Below are 19,754 nucleotides of genomic sequence, written 5' to 3'. Positions count from 1 at the left end.
TGAGAAACGGAAATAAATGTATATATATTTTTCATATGATGTCCTACATCATTTCACTGAACTCCTGGTTTTGCTCGAATTCTTCCCCCTGATAACCCCCCCTCTTTCTCTAGATTTCTCTTCTCTTTGATACTTTTTATATCAGGTATAGCTGAGTGTGTCCTCTTTTGAATTGTCTGTTAAATACCATATTGTTAAATAAATATTTTTTATTCTTTCTTTATTTATTGTCGCCAAGTTCCTTATCCATTGGACATCATTAGTATAAATACACATATTTTGCTAAATCTCTATTTTTAAAATTATTTAATTACACTGGATGGTGGTTAATATGCAATGAAAGTCTCTGATAATTAGGATGTAATTTTGCCCAATGCATTCGGGCACATAAATAAAAATAAGGTTTAATGGGGCCCCGATCTTGGCCTCTCTTCACTGGCTCCCTCTGCACTTTAGAACTTGCTTGAAGATACTTCTGTTTGTTTTCAAATCGTTAATTGGCCTCGCCCCAGCGTACCTCTCCGAGCTCCTCCACCCCTACGCACCTGCCCGCTGCCTCAGGTTTCAAATGCTGCTAGAGGTACTGAGGAGTAAGCGCAGCCTCAGGGGGGATCCTGCCTAATTCTTTTGCCGGTCCATCCCGATAAAATGAGCTTCCATTAAATGTTAGGCAATCCCCCTCTGTGTACGCTTTTAAAACTCGTTTGAAGACTCATTTTTTGTCACGATCCGTCTGTTGTTGTTGCAGCGGAGTGGGCGCGTTCCTGCGGCGCTCGTTCCAGTTCGTGCGTCACCCGGCCGAGAGAGACGCGTGCACGATCCACGCAGCAGCGTTGAATAAAGACTTTGATTACGGGCTACTTAAGCCACCGTCGCGAACAGGTCCAGGTCGGATTATTATCCCACGTTGCTCAAGTTCATGTTCTTTGCTATAGTTCTCGCCTCGATTACTCCGTGTGTAGTGTATTGTGTATTTTTGTTATTCTTTACTCAGCTATTTTTCGGCTCGCTTTTCGTTCTCGCTTTTCGTGTTTGGACTCATCTTATCCTGTGGTGGTAAGCAATTGTCGTTTTCGGTATCCTTGCATTGCAAGCGCTTTCTGTTACTCGTTTTGACTTCCTGGTGTGAGCTTGGTCCACCAGCGTTTTTCGTTATCATCACTCCGACGACAGTAATTATAGATACCCATATCATTATAAGAAATTGATAACAATCTATCCCCCATAGTGATTTCTGATTGTTACCTGACGATCACAATAAATCCTTGATCAACCAATTTTCCCTTGTCAGCATTTATACGAATCCACTTCCACCGCTTTCCAGCCACTGACACCGAGAAAATTTTCCACGCTCTGGCCAGTCAAGGACGCTTAGTAGGCCAACAGGCAACTGAGCTCGCCACCCTGTGCGACGCGGTCGGCCAACTGGCACAAAAACCTACGAGCTTAGATGCTCATTTGAGCCCCCCAGTACCACCCGTCACTCCGGGTCCCAACCCGGTCGTTTCCCCTCGCGGAACACAGTTTCCGGCCTACCCGTTCAAAGAGCCTAGCTTGGCTCATCCCAACCGCTACGGCGGAGAACCCGGCCTTTGCGGCCCATTTATCCACCACTGTAGGTTGATCTTTGATCAGCAGCCCCTGACTTATGCGCACGAGAGTACTAAAGTAGCATTTGTGATGAGCCTCCTGACTGGTCAAGCGAGTGCATGGGCCATGGCTGTGAGCAACGCACGCCCGGAAATCCGCTCCTCGTTCCCCGCGTTCCTAGCGGAGTTCCAGAGGGTGTTCCACCACCCTATTCGGGGAAAAGAGGCCGGAGCAGAGCTATTGGACTGCACCCAGGGTTCCCGATCGGTAGCTGACTACTCCATCGCCTTCCGCATCCGAGCTGCCGAAAGTGGGTTCGACGACTGCGCCCTGCGATCCGTGTTCCGGAGAGGCCTGAACCCTGCCCTAAAGGACGAGCTGGCAGTTCGAGATGACGCCGAGACGCTGGAGGAGCTCATCACCCTGGCCATTCGTCTCGACAACCGCCTGCGAGAGCGTCGCCGAGAGCGAGGGATGGAGCAGCGCAGTACCGAGCCACAGAGTTTCCGGTTTCCAGAACCTCCACCAGCCGTTGAGCCCATGCAGCTGGGAGCAAGCCGCCTGGATTCCCGCCAGCTACAGCATTGCCGAGAGCGAGGGTGGGAGCAGCGCCGCACAGGGCCACCACGTTTCCGGGTTTCCGAACATCCACCTGCCGACGAGTCCATGCAGCCGGGGCCTAGCAGCTTGGGTTCCCGCGAGAGACAGCGTCGGCGCAGTTCGGGGGCGTGCTTCTACTGTGGTCTTCAGGGTCATCGAGTAGCGGTTTGCCCGGAGATGTCCGCCCGCCGAGAATTGTCTCCTCGTCACCCGGAACATTGTGAGTCCGCGGTCAACCTTACCGGGGCCACCAGCTCCAGAGAGAAGCAGCCCGCCCTCGCGGCGGAAGAACAGGACAGCTCCGGGAACCTTTTGAGACTAGAGGTGGAGGGGGAAATCATAGGGCTAAACGCCGGTATCAAGATTCGCGCGTTGATCAACTCAGGGGCAGACGATTGCTTTATAGATGCGGGCTTAGTTTCTCGACTTACCGAGCTCGATAGGTCCGAGAAACTGTGTGACCTCGACGGGCGCCTCTTGGCAGACATACGACGACTAACCGAACCTCTTACCTTGAAACTGTCAGGAAACCACATAGAAAAGCGCTCGTTTTTTGTTATGCCGGCTAGGGCAGCTCCGGTCATTCTCGGAATTCCATGGTTAAAAGCGCATAACCCGGTCATTGACTGGGGTCGTCTCTCCATCCAAAATTGGAGTCCCTTTTGCTACGTGCACTGCCTACGATCCGCCAAAGAGGGCTTACAGGTCAGGGCAGCCCCGGTAACGGAGGTCAACCTCGATAACGTGCCTCACATTTACCATGACCTCCGCGCCGTGTTCAGCAAGGAAAGCGCCAAATCCTTACCGCCACACCGCCCTTACGATTGCGCGATAGATTTACTGCCAGATCCGGTCCTTCCGTCAGTGCGACTATACAAGGTCTGGCAACCAGAACAAGCGGCCATGAAAGAATACATAACCAAGTCTTTGGCCGCGGGTTTGATCAGACCATCTACCTCTCCGGTTGGAGCTGGATTATTCTTCGTCAAAAAGAAAGATAAGACTCTCCGTCCATGTGTGGATTACAAGGAGTTAAACGCGATCACAGTAAAGAATCCATACCCACTGCCCTTGCTAGACTCGGCGTTCGCCCCTCTGCAATCCACGACTATCTTCTCCAAACTGGACCTTCGTAGTGCATATCACTTGGTCCGCATAAGAGAGGGCGACGAATGGAAGACCGCGTTTAAAACCCCTTTAGGGCACTTCGAATACTTGGTCATGCCTTTCGGTCTATCGAACGCGCCTGCAGTGTTTCAGGCGCTCATTAATGACGTTCTCAGAGACATGCTTAACGTGTGCTGCTTTGTTTATTTTGACGATATACTCATATTCTCCCGCTCCGTAAGAGAACATCATCAGCACGTTCGCTCAATCTTGCAACGACTCCTGGAAAATAAGCTGTATGTAAAAGCGGAAAAATGCGAATTCCATAAGACGTCAGTTCCATTTCTGGGATTCATAGTTGAAAACGGGCAACTCAAGGCCGACCCGGCCAAAACCCGTGCAGTCGTGGAATGGCTACGCGGAAACAACTGCAGCGGTTCCTAGGATTCGCCAACTTCTACCGGCGATTTATAAAGGATTATAGTCGTCAGGCGTTGCCCCTCACTCGCCTCACCTCTACTAAGACCCGGTTCTCGTGGGACAGTAAAGCCGAGGCTGCGTTCTCGAGCCTAAAGAAAGCATTCACTAACCCACCTGTGTTGCACCACCCTAATAGTGATCTCCCTTCTGTTGTAGAGGTGGATGCCTCTGATTCAGGAGTGGGGGCCGTCCTATCCCAGCGATCTCCGGTCGACCAACGACTCCACCCCTGCGCCTTCTTCTCCCGTCGCCTCTCCCTTGCTGAAGCGAACTACGACTTGGGAAACCGGGAACTTTTGGCCGTGGTTCTGGCTCTGCAGGAGTGGCGGCACTGGCTGGAGGGCACCAAGGAACCCTTCGTCATATACACGGACCACAAAAACCTGTCGTACATACGATTTATGAAGAGACTCAATCCCCGGTTGGCGCGATGGGCTCTCATCCTCAGCCGATTTAATTACACCATGACATACCGTCCCGGTTCCCGCAACACAAAGCCCGACGCCTTATCGCGCATCCACGACTCCTGGGAAGAAGAGGAAGGACCTGCGAGCGTGGTGCCCAGTCATCGGTTGGTGGGAGGGCTGCAGTGGAAAATGGAGCAGCAAATCCGGGAGGCCCAAGAGAAGAACGGGGCTCCAGCGGGTTGTCCCCCAGGCCGGCTATTCGTGCCGACGCAGCACCGCGCAGAGGTAATCCAATGGGGACATGCCTCCAAGCTGACCTGTCATCCGGGCATATGTCGCTCCCTGGGTCTGATCGGACAACAGTTCTGGTGGCCATCGCTTAAGACCGACGTGACCGCATACATTCAGGCTTTTCCCGCATGCGCCGCCAGCAAGTCATCGCACCAGCTCCCAGCGGGTCTTCTCCGGCCGCTACCCGTCCCGGCACGCCCCTGGTCCAACATCGCATTGGATTTCGTCACTGGCTTGCCCGTTTCACGTGGACACACAGTTATCCTCACCATAGTGGACCGGTTCTCCAAGGCCGCGCATTTTGTCGCCGTGCCCAAGCTTCCGACAGCCTTGGAAACGGCTCACCTCCTGGTCCAGCATGTGGTCCGACTGCACGACATTCCGGACGACTTGGTGTCCGATCGAGGCCCGCAGTTCATCTCCCGCATGTGGAAGCGCTTCTGCCAGTCCCTGGGGGCGACACCAAGCCTTTCCTCGGGATACCACCCACAGTCCAATGGCCAGTCTGAGCGGGCCAACCAGGACCTCGAAGCGGCGCTCCGGTGTGTCTGTCTGGATCAGCCGTCATCCTGGGCCGATCACCTGCCTTGGGTCGAATACGCACACAACACTTTGCTCTCGTCGGCTACGGGTCGGTCCCCGTTCATGACGGCCTACGGGTACCAACCTCCGCTGTTCCCGACTCAGGCTGGCGCAGAAGAGGTCCCATCGGTTCAGCATCATCTAAAGCGAGCTCACCAGGCCTGGAAGGAGGCTCGGGCTGCTCTGTCACGCACGGCGCAGCGCAACCAGCGCATCGCGGATCGTCGCCGGCGTCCGGCTCCGGTGTACAAGGTCGAGGACAAAGTATGGCTGTCGACCCGCGACCTCAACCTGGCGGGGTCGCCCCGCAAGCTAGGGCCACATTTCGTGGGGCCGTTTGAGATCGAGGCCATTATCAACCCCGTCTCCGTCCGACTAAAGCTGCCTCCCACCATGAGGATTCATCCTGTCTTCCACGTCTCGCTCATCAAGCCGGCTCCTACCTGTCCTCTGGTTCCGCTTACCGCCCCGCCACCACCTCCGAGGATCATCGACGGCGACCCGGTGTACAGGGTGCGGGAGATCTTGGACTCCAGGCGCAGGGGAAGGGCAGTCCAGTACCTGGTCGACTGGGAAGGCTATGGTCCGGAGGAGCGTCAGTGGATTCCCCGCTCCTGGATCATGTGTCCATCTCTACTCCGCGACTACCACAACGCTCACCCGTCGAAACCAGGTGGTCCGCCAAGGGGCGTCCATTGAGGGGGGGGTACTGTCACGATCCGTCTGTTGTTGTTGCAGCGGAGTGGGCGTGTTCCTGCGGCGCTCGTTCCAGTTCGTGCGTCACCCGGCCGAGAGAGACGCGTGCACGATCCACGCAGCTGCGTTGAATCAAGACTTTGATTACGGGCTACTTAAGCCACAGGTCCGCGTCGGATTATTATCCCACGTTGCTCAAGTTCATGTTCTTCGCTATAGTTCTCGCCTCGATTACTCCGTGTGTAGTGTATTGTGTATTTTTGTTATTCTTTACTCAGCTATTTTTCGGCTCGCTTTTCGTTCTCGCTTTTCGTGTTTGGACTCATCTTATCCTGTGGTGGTAAGCAATTGTCGTTTTTGGTATCCTTGCATTGCAAGCGCTTTCTGTTACTCGTTTTGATTTCCTGGTGTGAGCTTGGTCCACCAGCATTTTTCGTTATCGTCACTCCGACGACAGTAATTATAGATACCCATACCATTATAAGAAATTGATAACAATCTATCCCCATCGTGATTTCTGATTGTTACCTGACGGTCACAATAAATCCTTGATCAACCAATTTTCCCTTGTCAGCATTTATACGAATCCACTTCCACCTTCGCGCTCATTCCAGACTGATACGAAGTAAAAGTGTCTGAGATCCAAGGACGCAAACAGAAGTCACACTGACCGTTATGCAAGGGGTGTTTCTTTTCTGTATGAGTTGCATATTAAAATTGCTTTGCTGCGATACAATAAAAGCCTTGCAGGAACAGGAAGCAGGAGCTTCACCTCTGACTTCAGGGGGCTGCTCCGCGCGAGACACAAAGACAATCTTGGCTGGTTGACTCATTTGTCCAGGCTTGTTTAATAGAAACTTCCCTGACATTACTTGGTCCTTCGATTGCCGGGTGAAAACGTGTGATCTGCGGTGGACGATTGACGACGACTGAAAACGGCGCCATCGTGAAAAATCCTCTATTCCAGGAGGCCGGTCCTCGGCCATCTTCCACCAGAGAGAGCACAGACTTCATCCACGAACCGCGAGTGTCTCGACCAGTGGAGAGATTGTCACAGGTCAGTGGTTGTATACAACAGATAGTAAAAAACTTGAGTTTTCGGGTTTTTGAAGAGGATAGTAGGGTTTCAGGGATTCCCTTTAGCCGAAGAGATAGTACATTTTAGCTTAGTTATTTTCTGGTAGAAATACAGATTTAACTTTGTTATTTTGGAAGAAGATTTAACTTAGTTGGAAGACTCGGACAGTACAGAATTAACTGTTGTTTTTTCTGGAAGACAGATTAAGGCATTCCTTTTCTGGTAGAGAGTACAAATGTAGTTGATTATATCTGCTCGGACAGTACAGAATTAACTGTTGTTTTTTCTGGAAGACAGATTTAGGGGTTCTTATTTCTGGTAGAACACAGATGTAATTATTACTATATTTGGAGGTGATAATACAACGTTTGTTATTTCTAGAAGGCGGAAATAGTTTATCTATTTTCACAGACACAGAACTGATCAATCTGTGAGTGTGTATGTGTATTGTATGAATGTCCAACGTTTGAGAAATCTAAAACTGACCGAGGGTTGTGAGTAAAAACTGAATCAAACTCGACCAGAAATCTGTAATTACGTAAAAAAACATAACTTGAACTGGCCGACTTGTCAAATGGAGGAAATCATAAATTAAGCACGAAATTATGAATGTGTCGAACAGAAAAAGAAAAAAACAGAACGTTCTATTGTAAACATAAATTTTTCGGGACCGAGTCGTGATAACAAAGCAAAATCGAGTGGGCAAAAATACAAAAAAAGAAGTCCATTTGACTTGTCCAAATTGTCACCCAAACAACAACAGTGGCTCAAAGAAGGCAAGTGCTTCACTTGCAGTAAAAAAGGTCATCTTGCTTGTCGGTGTGAGGAAAAAGTTAAGCCTAGTCGACGCCATGTTGACGATTCATCTGATGATGAATGACTAGGCCGGGACCCCAGAGGGGCTTCGGACTGCGAGTTGATGTCCAAACCTCTGGATTCCCCCTCTGACAGTGACAGCAGTGAAGACATTGAGGAAGATATTAAACATATGTTTGACCTCGAGAATTACTGAATGCGTCATCAAACTGAACCGATGATATAACCAGACAAGCCAATGACATTTGAGGGGGGAAAAAATTGTTTGAACACTTGAGGCTGACAAGCTTTTGAACTTGTCAAGCGTGAACTCATTGATTAAGATGTATTAGCACTACCAAATTACTATGAGCCATTTGAGCAAACAGTGACCGCAAAAAATGGTTTCATGACCTTGTGTCACAACAATTGGATCCCAAATTAACACCGAAAGTGCCGCACAAAGTCGCGGTCCTTCTTTTGAAATAAAAAATGACATTCCATCACACGACATTCACATTGCACGGCGACCTGATTGTCACAGGGACACATCACACTGATAAGGTGCGCTCAGCCCAGCGTCACTTTTTCCCGCACCAGTAGAAGGCACGCCACACGACTGTGGAAGCAGAGTCCAAATTACCACCAAACAGCGACCTGACCTCATGGTCACCTTTCTCCCGACTGGAGAGACAGTTTTTTTTGATGGCCGCAAAGGGGTGGGAAATTTTTTTTTAACAAACATTTTGTTTCAAGGGATATTAAAATCTGTATGTTCAGGACAAGCAGCAGAATTTTCTGTGATCCATAATTGTAAGATGTTTTCTCAAAAACATTTTACAATTTGGACTGACAGCCAAGATATATGTTCATGTGTTCTGTCGACATTGGGCAAACGGGCTTTAAAACCACAACAGGAAAAAAAAAAGGTTGGGCATAAAGCACGTCTAAATAGCTATTTGTAAATGCAAAGCTCACTTAACAGAAAATGACCCAATTGCAAATTGGAAACTGCCTCGCTGACAATGCTGCCCAAGGCATGACCTCAAGGTCGACAAAGCACAACTAAAAGGGGAAATGAACAAACACACACACAGCAAATCAACTTGACATTTTGATCTCACGCCAGAAAAATACACCACTAATTGAACGCACACATTGGGACAACAAAGGTGCAAACATTGCTGAGGACAGCGTCAGCAAATTGGCAGATGGCAAACCCTGGGTGCCTAAATCATTGTTTGAAGGTGCAGCAAGATTGACACATGGGTGTAGTCATGTGTCAAGAGGGGGAAGTATGATATGAAATTATTCCCACATACGTGGGGTTACAGACTTTTCAAACAAAATATTTTTTTAGACAATGTGTTATGTGTTTGAAAAACAAAGTATTAGAGAGGCAATATTGCTCGGTTGTAAATAATAAGTTTTCAAAGTTGTAAAAGTCCCACCACATCCTAACATTTTTATTCTTTGTCTTTCGACTAAACATGAGACTGTCGCTGTTCTGTGGTTCTTCTTGTCTGTAGTCTTTGTGTTTTCATTTGTCTTGCAATTTCCCACTAATTTATATTACACCATATGGAAAGCGCTTTGTTACAGCTCCAGCTCTTGTGAAATGCGCTATAAAACTAAAGTTGTATTGTATTATATTGTATGTCACTACATATTTGATTTCATTTGTGTGACTGTTCTCAGTGACGTTATGACATCTCAATGAAATTACATCATCAAGGAGTGATCGAGGATCGAGGTTTAAGGAGATTGCAAAAAGAGAAATAAGATTTGGCCTTTGTCTCACCTCATAGTTTCCAGCCATAATCATCTTGGCAAATTTGCGGGACCCGGACACATTGCAACGCTCACCAATATTGACAAAGTTGGTATAAGGGCCTATCTTGAATGGTTCCAGACCTAGAATCACAGAGATACAACAACAACAAAATGTGATTTATCAATAAGAAAAAAAACTAAATGCAAATATTTACACATCAAAACACTTGTTAAACCAATAAAATCTACTCGGGAGAGCAAGAAATGCATTTTGAAAAAAAAAAAAAAATTAATATCAGATTTAAATAATGCACACTATTGTATTGGATAAAACTGTTTCGTACCGCATCCAAGCAGATGAAGTAGTAGTATAGAGTACTGAGCAGCAGTCAAAAGTTCCTGATCTTCCAGCCAAAAATCGCAAGTAAATCACGGATATAATAACAATACTAGCACAACTACTAAGTCACCATCTAGTGTTCTCACACAGTGCAGGAAGTCTTCCACTCATCCAAAATACGATCTCATAAATAAACGCTCCACGCTACACATAAGCTACACTTCGAATAAGCATCTTTATCACTAAAGGTGGACAAGAAGTACGAACACCGACCGAAAGAGCATAAGTAGCCAGTGCTAATGGCTAAGCTGATATTGGGTCGCCAACCCCAGCAAAAGTGCTAAGGAGTAAAGCCCCCTTTTCAAAGAAGTCTTGCTGGAACTGTGTTTAAGCGGTGTACAACCCCTTACAAACAGCTAATTATTTTTTAATTTACACTAAATTGGAATGAAAAGAAGCAGAGAGACGAATAAATATGATTCTTTTCCACTTCTTAACAGGGAGCATTCAGTTTTCACATTTAAGGAAATTGATACTTTCATTATATATATTTTTTAATATTTAAATTTCTATCACAATAGGTACCATAACTGTGAAGGAATTTAATTTATAATACATGACTTTGTTTCATTTGAAGCAAAAATGTGAAAAACAATTTACATATGATCTTAAGTTCATCTACAATGAACGTCTAAATTAGTGGAAATATTTCTTATTAAAAACTTTTAGATACAGTACTAAACAATTAGATATTTTTGGACAGCAAGCAGTAATTCTTGCTTTATACATACAGTCCCTTTTGGGTCCTTATGTTAATTAGAGTAATAACTATATCATATTTATAAATGTTATAAATCTACACAGTGAATATTACCCTGAAGATTAATTTTGGGGAGAAAATAAACAAATCATGAAAATGTAAACGAAATTGCATTTCTGTTCGGAAAAAAAATCGTAATTCAATATTTTAATGAAATCATTCAGCCCCTACACTACAATATGTTTAAAACAGCTGTAGAAGAAAACTCAGAAAGGCAACAACGGTATAGTGAGAGAACTTTAGGTGTACAGTTCGTGAAACAAAGTTTACATAGCACCGAGGCTGAAATACCTGAAAGCAGCAAGTAATCTTGATAAATGTCCGCCACAGGAGCTCTAGGTTGACAATCTTTGACTGCTTCTGATATGGCTCTATGCGATGACAAAAGAGGAGAGGGATAAAAAGTTAAATAATTTATATTTTACAAACCTTCTGATGCTGATATGGGATAAAATGATTAATAGCCTTTCATTAAAGAAAGAAAACAGGGTGAAAAAAACACAATAGTCACTGGAAATGACAGAATTTGGGATATCTAAAATGCATATTGACAAGCCGCAAAGCTGTTGTGACAATGTACAGACAGATCAGATCATCCAGGAACTTTTTGGCAAGTCAAATCAGATTGAAAGGATCACAAAAAGGAAGAATGTTCTGGGGCTGATTTGCTACCTTTGCCACAGAGTGTTTTGATTCTCAAGTCTATTAATGCATTCTGAAGTCAAATGTGCTGCACGTTGTCAAAATTTAAATTGCAGAGTGAGGAGCTCTGAAGAGGGCTGAAACATCAGTTTTGGATGTGCTGATTTTCATTAAGTGACGGGGGGGCCACAAGACTTGTCAACGGGTGCTAATGTCTGTTGGCAGCCGGGTTTACATGCAGACTACTTTGCCCTTTGAATTTCAATGATTCCTATTGAAAATTTCCACTCAACTGTTACGTGACCTTTTCCGATGCGGTGAATACATGTGCCACCATGTTTAATCGGACCAGCCGTGTGGCATGCGCAGATCTCCGTAAACACCACATACAGGATGCAGCCTGGCTTTTACGATTGAAATATATTACATGACTCCTGACAACCCTGTGAGTTATTTTGGATTCAGGCATTTATGTAGAGCATTTTTCTTTTGGATTAGGCATTTCATTCTAATTGGAATACAAGGCTCTACGGAAGACGTTTGATCATCTCATAATCAGTTAAGTCATCTTATGATAATTTCGAAAAGGACTGAAAAACAGGGAAAAATCATTATGGATTTATGCCAGGCGTGAGAAAGCTACGGCCCAGGGGGACACATGCGGCCTGTTAAACGTTTTAATCCGGCCCACCAAATTTAAAAAATAATTAAATGAATGAACCTTGTTGATGTTTTATTTTCTAAATACGGTGGTTTTTCAAAGCCATATATATTGCTGTAACGCTTTTGTTCTGTCATGACCCGTTTCTCGTCCCATGCCTCACGTGTTGTTTGTTTATGTTTTCCCAGCTGACGTGGGGGCGTTTCTCCAGCGCTCTTCCCCGGGCATGCCGTCACGCCTGGAGAGGCGCGCCCACCTGCCACGCACCTGACCCTGATCACGTCATGATTACCTCGTCCTCTTAAACCCTCCGCGTCCGACGGTTCGATGTCGGATTATTATCCTGCTCACGTCCATGTTCCCAGCGATTGTTCTTGTCTTGTGCTTCACGTGTTATTCGACCTCCTGCCTGTTCCTCGACTCCGTCTCTAGCTTTAACCCTTGTCGGCCGCGTTCGCATATGGATTGGCATTCCTTACCCTTCCGCGGTAAGCGATTTTCGTTCGCCCTTGTTTTCTTGCCTTTTGCAAGCTCTTTTTGTTCATCGCGTTATTTCCCTGGTGTGGACTTCCCACCAGCACTTTCGGTTTCGTTTTCGTCACCTCGTTTCATTCCTGATTGTTTTCCCTTTGTAAATACTGATCTCTGCCGGAATAATAAATTCCTTGTTAAAATCTTGGGCTTGTCCTTGTCTGCGCTTAAAGAGTCCACCTCGGCGTTTCCGGCCCTGCCGGCGACGCCATCCTTACATGTTCACTTTCATTTAAAATTAAAATTAATTAATTAGTTTTTTTTTTCTCCGATAAGGTGAGGTAACCAAAACACTCCATCCATCTGCTCCTGGGCCGGCCCCTCTGTCAAATTTTAGAACCCATTGTGGCCCACCAATCAAAAAGTTGGCCCGCCCCTGATTTACGTGAATTGTATTGGCAATTTTGCACATGATTTTTGGACAATCAGGTGTCCAGAAGGAGTAAACGACACTATAAGAAATGCAAATGCATTATAAAATCTTGCTACGCTTTGACATATCACATCGCCTCTAAGCCCCATCTCCTCATTTATTATGACATATGGAAAATTATTTATTGTTTTTTTTTTTCTTTTTTTTTTTTAAATCATTTATAATTAAATTAATATAAATTATAAATGACATGTATTTGAAGAGTTTAAAAACCTGAAAATAATTGAATTTTGAATATGTTTGAACATTTTCGATTTCAATATTCATTAGAACTAAGGTGTCTGTAGGGGGTAGTAATTATAGAAGCGCACATGGGTGAGGTGAGAGAAAGTAGAAGACTATGCCTGGCTGAAATGAAATCAAATTACAAATTATGCTGACCTGATGTGTGCAGGAGTGGTGCCGCAACAGCCTCCCACAATATTCACTAGTCCGTCCATTGCAAATTCCTGAAGGCAGTCATATGAAGGAAAACGTCAGATATTTGGCAGCAAGGGACTGATGAAACATTTGGTACATTACACTTGAAGGGCAAACCCATCCCTCATTTGCAACTCAACAATTATGCATATTACTAGCAAAGAGATGCAGAGCAAAAAAGCTCAGGTACCTGAAGGTACAGTAGGGATGCGGAACTAGAAATATTTGAGCTCGACGGGTACTCTTTTTGATTGGAATTGATAATACATTCAAACATCAAACCACTAACATTCCACTTCAAAAACTCATGCTACCAACGTAGCATCTGTGGCTAACGTTAGCTAACATTGAGGGGCATGGCTTTGATGAGAAACTCAGGGGGAAGGAGTTTAAATTCTTGATTTTTTTATTTTTTTTATTTTAGTGTTTTAGTTTTAAAGCTGAAAACTCCCATTTTAATAAATGCAGGGAATATTATGGAATACGATACGCAGTGACACATTGTTAAGTAAAATTAACACAATTTAATATTACCTTTAAGTGGGAGGCCGTGACTGCAGGGGTTTCGTCATAAGCTCCAAAGGTGTTGGGAAGCCCTATCAGTAAAACCAAATAATAGTACAAGCATTACACAAGGATACAATAACTAGAAAACACAAACACACACACACAGTATACATTATTATTGCTGCTATGATCTTAAATCAGAAATCAGAAATCCCTTTATTTTCATTGTACTCAAGTGTGCAACGAGATTAGAGAGCTCCCCTCTCCAGTGCAATACAACAATAATTCAGATAAATATATAAATTAGATAAATAAGAGAATAGTTAGTGCAATGGAAAATAATACTGAATAGGATATATAAAAACACATCACGTTGCTGTTCTGCAAGGTAAGGGTGGTCGTGTGTGTGTGTGAGAGTTTAGAATGGATATGGCTCTTGGAAAGAAAACGTATAATCATGGCAGAAAAAAAACTCAATGAGTTTTCTTCCTTGGTCTGAGAAATATGTTGATATTTACATCAATATATTTTATTTTCCCCACGAAAGCTTCATGAATGTAATTTCGTTCGAGCCCCACATCGGGACATTACAAGTATTTAAACATTAGGGGAAATTGTCATGAATAGCAATTTGTACATAGATTAAATGGATATAACTAAAAAGATTGTAAATGACTTGCATTTTTAAAAGCTTCTTTTATTATTTTTAACTTTCCGTTAAATAGAAAAACACAGATTCAGGTAGTTTTGAGATATTTTCTTGCGTGTTTTCCTTTCAAATCTGTATTGAATCTTCACCCTCGAGCAAAAAAATTCCTAACACTTCCAAGGCTCAAAATAAGTGGTTTTGCTTTTTGTGAGTCAAAATTTGCATTTAGCGCCTCAAGCAAACACAATGAAACGCGAAACTGCAAATGGGCCAGCATTTATACGACAAAGCGGAGAGCTGCCAAATGTTCCGGAAATCACGGAACGCCAACTCTTTACGCTCGTAAAATTTATTGTACCGATTTTGTTTTTTTTTAATGATCAGAGTGGCCACCGCTATCCAGGTCTTTTCCCTCTGCTCCCTCCACGCAAAACACGGGGAGCAAGGAGCGCCCCAACCCCGGTGGGTCCCCCATAACCGATCAGAGAAGAGAGCCCCGTTTGTGTGTGGAGCTTTTTTTTTTGAGCCGTACTGAATCATATAACAGCGACATACGTATAAAGTGTCGATGGTCGATACGTTGTGCAATTCACATTATTTCTCTACTAGCTGACTTCTTCATCAATGCATGAGCCACTAATCATATTTTGGGTATGTCACTCGGCTTGCAATGACAATTGTCATTTGGGGGCCAAGGTAAACACAAATATTGAGCCCCTCTATCACTGTACTTTAGTTCAATTTTGACAAAAGGTGAGTGATGTAATTTAGACCACTTTTTCCTACTTTTAAAGTCAGCTCAATTTTCTGACAGTTTAAATTGACCTGCAAATATTAACCACAAAAGACTTTAAATTGGTTGTATTATTTATATTTTGAGAACATTTTTATAGTTCCTGAGCTTGCTAAAAGTCCTTAAAATCATTCTTGAGCAGGGGTCCTCAATACTGTTCCTCGAGGGCCGGTGTCCCGCAGGTTTTCCATCTTTCCCTGCTGCAACACAGCTGATTCAAATGATCAGATAATCAGCAAGGTCTGCAGAAGCTAGATAACGATCGCTCAGGTGTGCTGCACCAGGGAGAGGTGGAAAACGGGCAGGACACCGGTTCTTGAGGATTATCTAACAACACGGAAACAACTGAAACTGATGATAACATTAATCAACAGTTTCCTCTCGAGGTATCTTAATTTACTGAAAACTTTCAAAACTTGCACTAGTCGAAAGAATATTTGTCTTATTCCTCGTTAGCTGGTCTAAGATAATAAATGCACAACCAATAACCAATTGTATTATGTTAAATAATAAATGCTATTAAAGCCTTTTTTTAAATAAATATCAAACATATTTTTAAATTTCATTTAAAATGTATCTTTGTTTGAAATTTGCTCCGCCTAAAATGTTTCAATACAATAAAATAGTTGTTGTAATGTGTGAATTTCATAAAAAAATAAATATAACAATTGGTTGTTCATTATGAAGTGAAATGCATTAAGTGAAAATATTGTTTACCCAAGTACATGATTACCCTACAGAATTTTCAATACTCGATAGCTGCAGCTCTACATTCAACCTCCCCAATTATACTGTTGTATTTTCATTGTTTAATATAACCCTCGCTTCAAATCCCTGGGATTAACCTGCAAATAATTGCGCCTCAAAACCAGTTACTGATTAGCAAAATTGCTAATCAAAGAAAAAAGTTATTTCGAGCCTTGACTTCCATGAATATAATTAATACATGAAGACATACTGTATGCAATACGAAACAGTAAACACCAAATTTGGTTATTTAACTGTGGTCTCAACTCTCAAATGTAGTGTTGAATCTTTACCTGCATTAGGGTAACAGATTATAAAAGCAGTGGTACTCTTTCCTATAGCCTCAATGAATGGTCTCATCTCTGTTGCTCCTAAGGCACAGTTGAGGCCGATACTGGGAAACAAGAACAAAATAATTAAGAAACTGGAGGCAACGGATGGAAATTATTAGTACTCGGAAGGTAAACTTGTATTGTAAAGCAAAATTAGAATAAATGGTTGATCACATTAAGCAGTAGTAATATCTTAAAAACAAACAACAGCAACGACAGATTAAGTCCATAGATAATGTCTGTCTCATTTGAGGATATATGGGAAGCATTGCCTCCAAGAGCTGCAGTTTGGAATTTCTGTCCACACTCAAAGGGATTCATTTTAAGGATGATTCACAGGTTCTCAAAGAGTTGAGGTCAGGCTAGTTTTCTCCCCGATCGCTCATAGCTAAAACCACCATGGTAATTTTTTGCAGAGTGGAATGGTGCATTGTCGGAGTTAAATTTAAAGAGCACCGTGTGACTCTTAGGATCTTTATGAATTATGCCTTTGCCGCTATGTACTTTTGTCTTTAAGTCAATTTCAGACGGACATCATAATAATTTTTGCTGTTAATAACGACTGCATTTATGATTTATGTATCATCAAAATATATTGAAATCTCTGACCCGATTTGTCATTGTCACAAAACCTGTACTCGCCACTGGCCGAACAGTGTATCAAGTGTTATACGTCAATTCTTCATCCTTGGAATACTTTGACAAAAGCATGTCAGACATGATAAGACACATCCAAACTATTTTAAATTGTGAAAAAAATAATAGTATATCACATAGTCTGCTTTTTATTACTTTTCCTTAATTCCACCAAGAAAATCCACCCTGTCTGAGATTTATTTTTAAACCGCAGAATATCAATTCTACATATGGTACATAATTATTTGCAACAGAATGTAACCCAATGCAGGCAACTTACCATAATGGTTCAGCATGAGATACACTCACTACAAAGGCATCTCCTGTCTGACCAGACAGAGTACGCCCGCTCCTGTCAACAATAGTTCCTGATATCTACACAGAGAACAAAAAAGAACTTTCTTCAAAAAAATAAATAAATAAATCACAATTCAGACATAGCACCAATGAACTTCATTCAGACATTAAAAATGTACTTCATGAGCTATTGACTTTATGAATACAGTCGAAAGGTCAGATAGAATACACATTTAAAATAATGGACTTACAAAGACAGGTTTCCGTTCGTAGCTCTTCTCAAACAGCAGATCAATGGCAAATAGTGCTGCCTGCAGAAGGAAGTATGAGTCAGAGACATCGAGAGTGTGTGTAAAAGTCTACACACCCCTGTTTAAATGGCAGGATTTTGTGATGCAAAAAATAGATAAATAAGAAAAGAAAAAAAACTTTGACATGAACAATAACTTGTTCAAGTCAATTGAAAACAAATAACACATATCAATATATTTTAATAAAAAAAGTTTTGACAATTTAACATCAATAAAATGTGTTTTTTGGAGCCTATTAAAGGGTACAACGGGGATGGATTTTTTTTTTTTTTTTACTCCCGTCCCACCCTACTCCCTCAGAAAAAGAAAAATCCTGTCACGTCCCAGTCCCGGTGAAAACGACTCCCACGCCAACTACCATCCTGTTCCCGTTCAAAATGAGTCCCATTCCCATTTTGGAGGTCAGCTACAATTAAAAAACATAAATAAACAAACTAAAACTGCATTTTACCCATTGATGAACATTTTGTCGCTCCCTTTCTCTTCATGGAAACTCTGAGATTTTGTTTTTCCTAATTGATAATTCCACTACCATCTGCTTCTATGAACTTTCTATCCTGTCCTGTCCCAATCCTGTGATAAAAGGTAACGTTGACTCCAATCTTGCGGCAATTCCACCGGATTCCTGAAAAAATGTCAACCTGTAGTTCAAATTGAAATTTGACCCAAAAGCTGAATATCTCTAACTTTTTGTGAGGAGTGTGTTGTTCCCACCCAACATGATAAATTTAGACAAAATGTCTGTTGGTTGTTTGTGGTTGAGCTCAATGTGCAGTGAACCGATTCTTGTTAAACAACAAACAGGCACTACCTTGGCATTGGCTGTGTCGAAGATGGTTTCAACCAAAATGATGTCTGCCCCCCCATCCAACAATCCTTTGACTTGCTCCAAATAGGCTTCAACTAGCTCATCAAAGGCTGTTAAAAGACACATTTGTAAGATATAAGCATTCAATCAGAAATGCTTGTTCATTGGTGATTGAAAGACATAAGCGTAATACTCATGATTATCATTCCAAATTTAAAGCAAGTATCAAAAAGTCAATTGCAAATTACAACCCAAAAAAATAAATAAATAAATAAATCAGTAACCATTAAGAAAGTAAATGTCACTTCAAAACCATATCTAGAGCTGATAACTTAAATCAATCCATATCAAGCCTACCCATTATTTCATTCAATTCACCTTTTTTTTTTTAACAGAAGACAAAAAACAACCACCGCGGTATCAAAACAATGTACATAAAAACAGTTTATTATTTTTTCATTAAAAAGCCTTCATTAAGTGTTAAATTCACATTCACATAGAGGAGCTCTAGAATTTCACTACCCCATACTGCAGTCTACAAGTTGTATGAGTGCGTGCAAGACGTCACGCATGATGGCTGGAAGCTGAAGTATGAATGTAAACAGACAACTGCCGCGTTATCACAGCCGGTATACCGTCCGTTGGCGAGTAACACAGACATCCAAAAGAAAAAGTTCAAATCTCCCATTCCATCTGGTCCTCTCTCGCTTATCGTAACTTCATTTCGGTGCTAGCTCTTGCCCCCCTCCGTATCTTCTCAAGGACGCATTGTTTGCTTTCGCAACAGCAACCAATTCCATCGTAGACAAATAGCAAAATTAATTCTCAGCTAAATAAATTATTCTGGCTGGAAAGCTGTAATAGTTTATCGCATGACATAAAAAGAATGATAGTGGAAGGCACTAAAAAAGGAAATGACGGTTCTTTGACATACACAACAACCAATTTAAAGCACACATATTATGAAAAATTTACTTTTTATCGCGCATATAAATGGTCTAATTAAAATGCCTCACCACCTATTGACTGAGCCGTTCGGTTTGATGACATGTTCATTGCATGTGCAACATTCAAGCAGCGGCACACTAACTGACGAGTGGAGAGAGTTGATTGCCCCCCCCCCCCATACTTTCAGCTCCATTACCACAAGCAGAAGCTGCAGATTCAACACCCTATCTCTGGCGGGGGTCATCGTAACTAAATTCGTCACAGAAAAAAAAAAAAAAATCATATTCCGCCTTTAAGATTGACCACAGAGTAAAGTAAACCACGACGGAACTTACTGATGTTTCTAAAGTCAGGTCTCTCCACAGAAGGTGATACAGACAGTGTTTTATTCGTTGGGCCAACTGCCCCAGCCACGTACCGCTTCGATCCTGACAACATATACAGATTATCATGTGATAAAGATCTCATTTGCGTATTTGG

At 43.0% G+C, this 19,754-nt stretch overlaps 1 protein-coding gene across 1 annotated transcript in view; it reads right to left on the bottom strand.

Annotated features, from left to right (window-relative positions):
* mtr (5-methyltetrahydrofolate-homocysteine methyltransferase) overlaps positions 1–19,754 on the bottom strand; it is a 46,939-nt gene that overhangs the window by 23,803 nt on the left and 3,382 nt on the right. Inside the window, exons 5-13 of the mRNA XM_088284267.1 lie at positions 19,610–19,702; positions 18,330–18,436; positions 17,459–17,518; positions 17,191–17,285; positions 16,236–16,336; positions 13,781–13,842; positions 13,208–13,275; positions 10,851–10,930; positions 9,428–9,540 (exon numbers count right to left, since the gene is read on the bottom strand). Of these exons, the coding sequence (XP_088140393.1) occupies positions 9,428–9,540; positions 10,851–10,930; positions 13,208–13,275; positions 13,781–13,842; positions 16,236–16,336; positions 17,191–17,285; positions 17,459–17,518; positions 18,330–18,436; positions 19,610–19,702 (779 nt within the window). The remainder of the gene's footprint in view (positions 1–9,427; positions 9,541–10,850; positions 10,931–13,207; positions 13,276–13,780; positions 13,843–16,235; positions 16,337–17,190; positions 17,286–17,458; positions 17,519–18,329; positions 18,437–19,609; positions 19,703–19,754) is intronic.

This window comes from Idiotropiscis lumnitzeri, chromosome 20, assembly GCF_059441095.1.
Source record: "Idiotropiscis lumnitzeri isolate Australia: NSW breed Sydney's pygmy pipehorse chromosome 20, RoL_Ilum_1.0, whole genome shotgun sequence".
NCBI classification, from domain to species: domain Eukaryota; kingdom Metazoa; phylum Chordata; class Actinopteri; order Syngnathiformes; family Syngnathidae; genus Idiotropiscis; species Idiotropiscis lumnitzeri.
The sequence above is the reverse complement of the archived record's forward strand: the minus strand, read 5'-3'. Positions and strand labels throughout refer to the sequence as shown.